At 41.3% G+C, this 11429-nt stretch overlaps 1 protein-coding gene across 1 annotated transcript in view; it reads right to left on the bottom strand.

The window, feature by feature from the left end:
- The window catches only part of MCOLN3 (mucolipin TRP cation channel 3), a 29335-nt gene extending 18650 nt beyond the window's left edge, over positions 1-10685 (bottom strand). The window contains exons 1-3 of the mRNA XM_036890318.2: positions 10577-10685; positions 7909-8138; positions 4124-4297 (exon numbers count right to left, since the gene is read on the bottom strand). Coding sequence (XP_036746213.2) covers positions 4124-4297; positions 7909-8136 — 402 coding nt within the window. The 5' untranslated portion in view covers positions 8137-8138; positions 10577-10685. The remainder of the gene's footprint in view (positions 1-4123; positions 4298-7908; positions 8139-10576) is intronic.
- Positions 10686-11429: the final 744 nt, after the last annotated feature.

Below are 11429 nucleotides of genomic sequence, written 5' to 3' on the forward strand. Positions count from 1 at the left end.
CTGAGAGACTAACTCAGTCACACCTGACTTTGAATTTCCTTAAATATCCTATATGTCTTCTTGCCTCCAGGGTCTTTACCATTTCTACTCCTTCAGCCTAGAATATTGTTCCCCAGACTTCAGTCCTCAGAGAGATCCTCTCTGACCACCTTGAGGCCATAGTTAATGCATTATGCTATTTTATTTTACATCATAGCCCTCATCACTATCTGAAACCAAATGATTTTGATTAAACTTATTTAAAACACATCTTCTCCATTAGAATGTAAATTCTATAAGGCAAGGAACTTACCAAGTCCATTGCTCTAACCACAGCACTTAGAAAAGTATTAGGCACAGAGTAGGGACCAAATTATTTGTTAAACCAATGCTGAGGTAGAAAATTATTATAATTCAATACTGGCCCTTCATTTACTAGGAGGATCTATGCACAGTGAGATGAGAAGCTGCTAGGGTAGGATGTATGACTATGGCACCAAACTTTGTATTAGAATTTGGGATTGGGTAAATGAGCCAGAAATCTAGAGTAATAAAAGTAAGCTACACAAATTATTAAATAGCATTATATTTTCCATGTAAGGGGGAAATAGCACAATGCTGGAAATACTCAGTTGTGATATTTTTGTTTTCTTTGGGAGGAACTAAGTGTGCTAAGTCTTTCTGAAGCTACTCTGAGCCACATGGGTAGTTTTAAATGGGGAGTGGAGGGGGGAGTCATAAGAGGTAAACAGTCCATTAAATGAAAAAGAAAGTCAAAGATATTGAGTGTGGTAAGGTACCAAGTAGACCAGTATGCTTGGATGTGGAATAATAGGAGGTAAAACTGGAAAGTCAAACAGGGCTCATGAAGTAAAGCCATACCTGCTATATGAGGTCCTATTGCCCTTCTGGGGCCCCCTATTTGTGGGGCAAACCCCATAGGAATCACCTAATGATATGAACCTTATGACCACAGAAACTTGTGTGTCTTGAACCTTATAAAATCTTGAAATACAAAAGATTTGAGGCACAGGGCTGCAGGTACCTGCTAACATACGCTATGTACCATCAGACTTCCTTGCTAACCTAGTGAGGTTCTTTGTGGAGGCCTGAGCACCTGCCCAGGCTAGTCAGTGGGAAGCAGCAGGGCTGTGTCCAGCTCTAGAGCAGCTCTAGAGCCCAAGCTGGATGACTCAGGGGGAGGAAGGTGGTGTGGGACTGTGGCTGGGAAGTGGGTGACCTCACTGATGGGACTCCTAAATGGCTATGGCCTCTGTGGGGCTTTAATCAGACTGGGCATCTGTCCCCACTTGCCTCTGCGGTTCTGCCTTGAGAGAAGGAGTTTTTCATACAGATCCATGGGTTCCAAGTCATCCTTTGGGAGACAATATAAAAATACATTAAGGGTCCTTACCTGAAGGCTGTGGCACCCAAAGTAAAGTGATTAAAACCATTGCTCCTTGATTGTAGATTGCTTATGTGTGCTCCTTCTGTAATCACCTGATCCTAACACATACGATGAGTCTTTTGAGCTCTTTCATTCATTCTCAAATATCTGAGTGCCTGTTGTGCACCTCTGCTTTCAAGGAATAAATACATCAAATGCTGTGGCACTGAACATTGTTTTATAGATACAGATATGGATATAGATACAGATAGATGTAGATATAGATAAAATAAGGGGTATTATGAAATCACATCTGTGATTTTAGGTGAATTCTTCAGAAAACAGCCAAGAAGTGGTAGAACAAGTATGTGGGGAAGAAGGGAAGCCAACCAGAAGTAGGTTGAGCTATGAGAGTAAATGATTCCAAGTCTCTGAGGCCTTTCCATCTAAGCAACTGACCAGAAAGAGAAACAGGAAGCAGGTGGGAAGAGAATCTGAACCTGCTTTGGATGGGAGTGGTTATGGGCTGTCTGGCACATAGCCAGGTGAGCAGCTGTTGAGGAGCCACCTCTTCTTGGTGAGGCTGTCTAGTGGAGGAAATTCTGTAGAAAAGGACAAAACTTTGAGGACTGCCTGAATATAGGGACAGATGAGAGAGAGGAACCCAATAAGGATGACCCCAAAATGACTGAGGAAAGCCAGGATACAGTATAAAAACAAAACAAGTAGGTCCTTGACATTCAAATATATATAATATTTCAATGTCAAATGTCTCAAGCTTATATAATAAACAAAAGTGATGCTGTTATAAACAATGTTGGATCAAAATGAGCCCTAAAGCTTTTCCAGTTAGATGACATCTTGGGGCAAAACACTTCAGGATAACTAATGTGCTGTGGAAATACCTCTAAAGTCTAAGAAGCCACTATCCTGTCTGTTAACTCCCCTTGGTGACCATTTATCAATTTATTTCTTTAAGCAAAGAAAGATCCTACTTTAATATCAGTCCATATATTCCCTACTCAGTTCTTTGGAGTCATGTAGAGTAACTACTTCATTAACCACAAAAACTCTAGTTATTCATGAAAATTGTGGTCAAGGTACTTTTTACCTTCAGTAATAGTGTCTGAGAGTGCTTGAATGATGGTGGGGAACCACCTACCCAAGCTAAACCATGCAAATTAATATTATCTACTTATATACTGGGATAGGGATCTCCATGCATTTCTGTAAAGAACACAGAAATCTGAAAAACAGAATGGCCTGACTGTCAAATACAGTATTTTTAAAACTGATTTTAGGAAGAATTTAATGAACTGTTTACCAGTTGCCTCAACCCACCCCTCTCCCTAAAACAAACTATCAATTGAGTTCAGAATAGCTTTAGAGAAACTTAATTAGCTTAAAATGAAAATCTCAAACCTGAGTATCTGTAGCACTATATTATTTTTTCTCTTACAAATTTTAGGGCATAATTCAGTTTAACAACTTATGTAGCTAATTACTGTAGGTTTTGGCCAATTTTCACAATCCAAATGTTAACAGAAAGCCTTGGTGCCATGAAAACATAGTTCATCCTGGCAATGTACTATCTCACTGTGCATAGTTTGTCTCTAGATAATGAAGAGCCGTGACTGCACTACAATAATTTTTTAAAGACAGATTGTAATATTGAAATGTGATCTACAAACTAACCCAGGTTGGGAATATTGTCTTCAAGAACATTTTCAGTGTTATCTACAAAGTAAGAGATTTAGGATCTTGCGAAAATACCCTTTTTGGAAAAAACAAATTGATTAGAAACTCAGAACAGGAATTTGACTCATCTATATGACAAACAAGCTTACTTTTTTTGGCAGCTAATCAATGTGACAATAAAGTCATTGTCATGTATGATATCAAGGTCTTACTTATCTTTTAAGTGAACGTTCAGATCTTAGTCTGCAAAGTTAATATTCTCATTATTTGTTAAGGGCCTCTGAAAGTATAAACTCTTAAGACTTAATGATGACTTAGGGCCATGGTTAATAATTTTAAATCTTAGAGTACGCATGCCAAGTCTCAGCTCTGATTCTTTTAATTAGATTATTAACATTTCTATTACTAAGCAAAAGCTCCTCTTAATTTCTAGCTTCATAAAAGTTTGTTGCAACATTTTTAAAAAACAATTTAAATATGGTTTTATAAATGCCATTTGCACATCATTACAGAAATGTTCACCCCCATACACTTCAATTCTATGAGGTACACTGCTAACAATTTTTCAGTCTGTTCTTTCTCCCCTATAAAGAAGGAAACTGCTTGGAGATAGAGGGTATTATGTTCAGTGAAATAAACCAGGCAGAGAAAGACAAGTGCCAAATGATTTCCCTCATTTGTGGAGTGTAACAACGAAGCAAAATTGAAGGAACAAAACAGCAGCAGACTCACAGGCTCCAAGAAGGGACTAGCGGTTACCAAAGGGGAGGGTTGGGGGAGGGCAGGTGGGGCAGGAGGGAGAAGGGGATTGAAGGGTATTATGATTGGCACACATAGTGTGGGGGGGATCATGGGGAAGACAGTGTAGGACAGAGAAGACAAGTAGTGACTCTGTGGCATCTTACTACACTGATGGACAGTGACTGCAATAGGGTCTGGGGGGGACATGATAATATGGGTGAATGTAGTAAACACATTGTTTTTCATGTGAAACCTTCATAAGAGTGTGTATCAATAATTCCTTAATAAAAAAAATAAGAATGAACCTGCTTGATTTACCTGGTTTACTGCAAAGATGATCTGATCATAAACATCACTTTGTGTGTATACTGCATAGGTGTCATCCAATTGGTTCACATCTACATATCCTTTTAGGAAGAGGTGTTTGAATGCTATAGTGTTCTCTTCCGTGAAAGCTACCACCATCTGGTTACTTAGCCCAAACAGGATCAGCTTAAAAGAAAAAAAGATAAAGTAAGGGTAAACCCAATGAAATAAAAGGTCTCCATATAATGAGCAATTAGGATTCTGTGTCTAATTAATATTGAATATATCCAATAAACATTAAACTTTTGGTAGGTGTGTATTAATTTGTCCCTAAAGATAAGGTGGGTTTCTAGTTTTAAAATGAAAAAAAGTGACTTTATGTATCTTCAACATTTATTTTCATGTACCATCTTGCTTATGGCTTTGCCTACACCATCAAAAGCTTTAGAAGTTCAGAGAAACCCTCTAGGAGTTCTTCAGATGTCCAGAGGGACAAGCTCACTTAGGCTAAAGCAATGGAAAGATTTCCTTAAAGAGGAAAGAAGGATGGAAACCCCTGAAGTATGTGCAGACCTCCAGCAGAGACATTCGAGGATTGCAGAGGAAAGGCTGAGAAGGTAGAAGGGATTTTAGGGAGACACTAAGGACAAAGACAACTCAAAGACAAGAACAGCAAGAAGAAAATGTGAGCAGAAAAACTGGAGACAAATGGTGCAGGGGCTGGAACAACAAGTAGAAGAGTTGGAAATGAGTACTGTGGAACAGGAAGGTTTTGAAGCAGGTGAACAATACAATGTAAGAAATACCTTAAATAAGTCTTAAATTCTTAGATCAAATCATAGTCCTAGGTCTAATTACCAAGACATGACAATAAGACTAAAAATAAAAATATCCTTTCAACTCTTCTCTAAATTAAAGTGTATTACCATACTATATCCTTCATATTCATACAGGATTGACCCTAGAATTTAAAATGAAACTCAGTTGTACACACACCAAAAGTTAACTGCACTGCTGTCACATTACATAAGCTCTTTCAATCAGATCCAAAACTTTACTGTACTCCAAGTCTCTCCTTCATTTTCTCTTCCCTCCCAAACCATCTCAGTAGCCCCTACTTCTTAGCTCTCTTGTGCTCTCTTTTTTATACACAAATACACAAACACACAAGCTATAAATTTAGAATATACACTGTGACTTAGATCCCAGAGTGACACAGGGTGTGTTTTCTATAAGAAGAGGGAACAACATTGAGCACCTAAGTGCCACACACTATTCAGAAACTTTCCTCATGCTAACCCGGCAGGATAGTTCCTAATATACCCATTTTCAAGATAAGTACATAAAGGATCAGAGACTCTAATTAATTTTTTCAAGACACATCACTAGTAAGTGTATGATCACAATCTGAACCCAAGTCTAACAAACTAAATCTAAGCTCTAGACATCCTATCATGCTACACACAAAGTAATCCAGGATCTGATCAAGGGAAAACAGAAAGTAGACAAATCTTTTCCCTTCTCACCTCCCCTGTAATATATGCTCTGTACCCCACAAATGTCTTCACTCTCCATATGACTCCTATTTCTGTAGAGCCTCTTTAAGCCAAGTGTCCTATTTAAACACCAATAAGATGACAGCTTGATAGTAGTCCAGGGATTTTACATCAGTGGAAGCTAATAACCAAAAAGCCTCCTTTAAGAGAATTCTCAAAGACATTCTTACTAATGCATTCAAACACATGAGTACCTTCCACATGCAGGCAGGGAGTTAGGTCCCAAGGATACAGTGAGAAGACAATGGACCCTGCCCTCAAGGGCCTGGTGGCAGACAGGAGCACCAGTGGCAGAGAGAGAACTGCTGGAACTCAGAGACTGAGCTAAGTAATAGGAAAAGGGAAGCTTTTAGTAGGGTGCGTGTCCTTGCAGACATCTTTCTTTTGCAGTGGCAGACACAAAACCTCTTACTTACCAGGAAGGGCCACCTTCTTTTCCCTAAAAGAGGGAATTTGCCACCAAGCACCTCCATTCACTCAAGTACAATGTCTGTATGTAATATTTCCTTGATTGCTCCAGTACAAATTAAGGAAGCATCACAATTAAGAAAAACCCTTAATTCTTTTTAAAAACTTGCCTAAAAGCTTTTTATATGCTTAATACTAACAGGTTTAACATCTTAAACCATTGACCAGTTTTCTTTCTGACCACCCTAGTAAACACAGTAAAGTTAGATAAGCTCCCTGAAAGATTTAGGAGTCATTAAGAAGGTGTGGCTTAAAGGGAATACAATCTGAGTTTGAACCTCAGTTCTACCCTTCTAATTTCCTGACTATGACATGTTATTTGACCTCACTGAACCCCTGTGTTCTCATCTGTGAAATGGGGATGCCACTGCCTACCTTGATTTGCTTTAGGAATCAGCCTTGATGATATAATATGTTTCACCTGAAGCACAGCAAACATGCAAGTGGTACCTATCATTCTAAGTAGAAAATATTCATGTTCAACTGAGAAAGGCATTACCCCTACTTAACAGAAACAGCACAGATAAAATTTTCACTACTGTGATACATTGGTATGATCACTTAGAAGTTAAGAATTTCAATTCCAACTTGCCAAATATTATACTGAGAACTGAACATCTATGTTCATGTTGATACATGAGAGCACATGTGCCTCTGAAGTCTGGATTCCACCACTGACCAGTCATGTGGCTTTTTAAAAACTATAAATATCAGTTTCCTCTTCCTTAAAATGAAGGATGCTAGTATTTATCCAATAGAAATATTACTGGAATTAAATGAAATAATGTTCTAAAACAGAATAGTCAGTCAACTGTTAATTTCCTTTACACAATGTCTAGCATCAGAAACTTAGGCAAGAATTGAACCAACGTCATGTCTGTAGAAATCACCTTAGCTTTTAGCAATCTGAAGCATTTGTTCTCAACAATCAATTAAGATGAGTGATTTCAGGATTAAAAAAAGAATTAATACTGATTGTTTATTTACCTATGCATTTTTTTTCACCAAGGAGAGAAAATATTAATAAAAACAAACCTATCACATCTATTTTTCCTATTAAGATCTGCTTTTATATTTTCCCTTTTACTTTTAACAAGAGACAATTACTCTCACCAGCAGGAAAACATACCTTTGCAAGAGTAAATTGTGACCAGTATATGTAAAGAATTGCAAAATACGGTTTCCCCCAAAAAATGTTAAGAGAAGTCAAGAAGTGATATTCAAAATCTCCTAAAATGAAGTCTTATATTTCACAACCTATGTCGCTCCTTCTCAGTTAACTGCACATTCTTCGCCTGCTGGGCTCCCATGATCAAAGGGCAGTGAGAATCCAAGGACTTGTCTTCATAGCAACCCTAGACATTTCTGAAAAGAGAGAAATTTCCAGGAAAACTAACTAGGAAGGGAAAGAGTCCTCTGGTTGGGCAATAGCTAGTTCCCATGGTTGATTTAGACACCTTCAGGTAAACCTCTCTACAGGAAGCCAAATATTAAAGTTTTCTTTCCTGGAAACTAATTACATTATGTGACTAAAATTATAACCTAATGAAAGATGAGAAGGAAAAAAGTAAGAAAAAACCCCAAGGTCTTCTTCTGAAGACCTTATCTGAAAAGAGAAGGATTTAAGATAGCACATTTTCTTATGTATTGCTTTCTATTATGCACACAGTTAAAAACGGTTAAAACAAAAACAAAAACAAAAAAAACCACTATCCATCGTCTTCTTTGCTGTTAAAAGAAGTCTTCTCTAAACTCAGGATCTGAGACACTTACCTGGATCGTCACCATTACAATTTTTAGAATTTGTGTGCCAAGTTTCCACGGTTTTCTACCTTGAGTCCGGAACTTCTCACAAGGGTTCATGAAAAAAAAAATGACTTTTTGCCTCATCTGGTCTTCTAATAGAAGCTGCTCCGAGGAAAATGTATTCTGGTTAAAAGTGTAGTGATTTTCCTCTTCCAGAGAGCTGTAGTTACTTATAACAACTTCAGGATTTGCCATCTCTATGGAGAAAAAAAAATACTGTTTCCTTCCTATAAGTAAAGACACGAATCTACATTCTTTGCTGTAACAGGACAGGTGAAGAAGCCCAAACAATGCCTCCCCTCATACGAAGTGAAGATTAAATAAAATGTAAACAAAGCACTCGCATAGGGTCTAACACTAAGTGAGCCCCTTCTTTTCCAAGCAGCCCCCGTAGACAGGTCAGCTTTCTGAACAGCCAACAAGGTTCTTGAGGGATAATGTGAGCATCAAGGGACTTAGCTGTTCTACAAAGGAAACACACAGAAGCTCAATTTAAGCCCAAATTTCAATCAGCCACATCACTTGTATTTGCTTTTTACTAAGGACTTACATTCATGCAGCACATTTTCCTTTTCAAAGTACTTCATACCTATTGTTTCTTTTGTCCTTTGGAAAGGATGGGGGTGATTTATTGTCTACATAGTCAGCTTTTCCAGAATGACAAAGAAGTCACTCCAGAAACTGGGACCTATCTTGGATTTTCTCTGAAACTAGCCTTGTTATTCTGGAAACCTGGTCAAAACAAAACACCCCAAACCACCAGAAGAGCAGAATTCTTCCATGTAGAAATAAAAAGGCTGGTTCTGTTTGATATTTTTATATAACTTCTCTCAGAGATCAGAGTGGGGGGCATTCAAACAGTATTAATATGCAATATCTAACAAGTTACTATTTAGGTACCACACTGCTTTCCAAGTACAGAACCCCACATTTGGTTCTAATTCAAACATGCTTAGCAAACCCAAGGTCTCTAAATAACAGATATTGGCAATAACAATTCGCCATGGGGAAGGTTTTAAACTCTTGATTAATGAAAAGATTAATAAGGATATTGTTGAGTCATTAAGGCATAAAACATATTTACAATAGCATATGCAATACTTTTAAAATGAAAGAATTATGATAGACCTCATTTAAGTGTAGCTGGTGTGTGTGCAAAAATGTCTGTCAAAATATGAGTAAAATAACTTTTAGGTAAAGACCTAGCGAGAGAAAAAGTTATTAATCTCTTAGGATTCTCACTCAACATTTTATTCCTTTCTTCAAAAAGCTATGATATTTTAACCAACATTTAAAGATAGTTTACCTATGGGATTTCAAGCAAAGATGTTTTATGCTAATCAAAACTCACATATGAACAACAACAACATAACAATGAAGCTATTAATAATAGAGCGTGTTAATGAATTACAGATTTCAGATAGCATTAAGTTCTTTCTATTTTGATACAGGTTAAATTAAACTTTAAACGAACTTAGCTGCACTCCGCGAAGCAGTAACCCACAGGAACAAAGAGAAAATGAGCCAACCACAATTATTTTATTCAGCACATCGTACCCAGGTGTCCCGGGGGCCAATCTGTCCGTTCACAAGCACTGACCGCTAAACTTGCTGTAAACATTAGCTTGATCACGTCGCATAAGCCCTTCCGAGGGTGCACTTCAAAAACCGCAAACTGTCCAGTCGCCAGCTGCCTAAGGAGAGCTCGACAGCAACCCTTTGACAACCCCCCGCCACCCCCACCCCGGGCATACAGGATGCAGGGTCAGAGCCAAGCAGGTCCGCAACGAGTCTATCCGAGGAATGAGGCATGCTCTTAGAATCTACAAGCTAATACACAGAGGTTATTTACTCCTGACGATGAGAGGCGTCATTGGTTTGGAAGGCAGAAAATTGGAAAACCAGAGAAAATGTGTAAACAGTGAAAGCCTCACGGTTGACTACAAAGTAACGCAACCTGATTTCTTCAGAAGCGTTTCCTACTTCACCAGACAAAACTTCGGTGTTTTTTCCTTTCTTTCTTTGCGTCTTCGTTGTTTGGGGATTGTTTTGTTTGTGTTAATCGTTTGTTTTAAACAGACGTTCCGACTGACTTTGCGCGAGCACTCGTAGGCCGAGCGGACTGGGCCCGCTCGCCTGCCCCCGGGGCGGTGCGCGCCGCCGCCGCTGCTCGCTGCCTCCGCTCTGCTCAGGCGCTCCGGCTTCATTCCCTGCGCCCCCCGTGCCCGTCCGCTCTCATGAACAAGCACTTGGGTCTAGAGAGGCTGGCTGTGCACCGGCAAGACCTTCTCTGAGCCGCGGCTGCACGCAGACGGCCACCCCCTCCCCGCACAGGAGGCCACCCGCCCTCGCAGTTCCTGCCTGCGGTCTCCCGCGGGGTCCGGGCTACGCCGGGCTGGGGGCGCGCTGCCCCGCCGCGCCGTGCCGGAGGCGCCACCACTGACCTCCGTCTGGCCAAGCCCGCACTTGGCCGAACCGCCGCAGCTCGCACCGCGTTCCCACCGTTGTCGCATCCATGGCGCTGACGTCCGGGGGCCCGTCCTTCCTTTTTGTCCCCGAAGGCTCAGTCCCTCCCTGCACGCCGCGCATGCTAGTCCCACACGTGTTGCCTCCAGGCAGTGCCGGCCCGGCTCACCTGCGGCGACCGAGGTGGTGTCCAAGGAGGCGACGCGGCGATCCGCCGGGGCGCAGCCAGCCGACCGGCGGCGAGACTTCGGTCTTAGCCTCACAGGGACTCGGCCTGTCCGCACCCCTCCTTCAAGCCTTTGCAGCTCGGCTCAGCGCTGCTCAATGCGAGCCCGGCGGCCGCGAGGCGCTGAGGGTGGCATCCCCCCTCCTCCGGCCGCTTTATCTTGTGACTCTCACCCCGTCGCTCCGACTGCCTTCCACGCTCTTGTGGGACAGGTGGGGCAGACGAGGCCGTCCGAAGGGGCTCGGCGCTGTGCGGCTCTCTGGGCTCCCCACCCTCCTGCGCGTTCCGGGCTCCAGCCCTGCTCTGGTTTGCTCCTGCTTCTCCGGAGCTGCCACGCAGGGAGGCGCGAGTGCGAGGGCTCCGGGCTTCGGCTGCAAAGGGGCACCCCGCCAGCCGATTCCTCTCACCTGCTCATGGCGGGTAGAGGCGGACACATGTTCACTGATCTCTAGCAGCCGTCCATTCTGAGTTTCGTATGCAGCGGAAATCAAAGGCTTTCCAGTTTTGGTGAATTGCTATGAAATTAGTGGACTGTGGACTAAACAACTCTTGACTGGGGGCTGGCACAGAGAAGCCCAGGAAACCCTTAGAAGAAATGTTACTGAAAATGCTAGAGGTAGTGACAAAGCATTACAGACTTTGCTTGACCAGTCTGTAGTCAGGCTCCTAACCTTCCCCTAGACTCATCTATGCACTTCCTTGTAAATCTAGATTTAGCAAGAACCCTACTAAGTAACTCTCTTCCCTTCAATATCTGATCATCCTCAATATGTAATCTGTTCCTTATCCTTCACCA

Source organism: Manis pentadactyla, chromosome 4, assembly GCF_030020395.1.
Source record: "Manis pentadactyla isolate mManPen7 chromosome 4, mManPen7.hap1, whole genome shotgun sequence".
NCBI lineage: Eukaryota > Metazoa > Chordata > Mammalia > Pholidota > Manidae > Manis > Manis pentadactyla.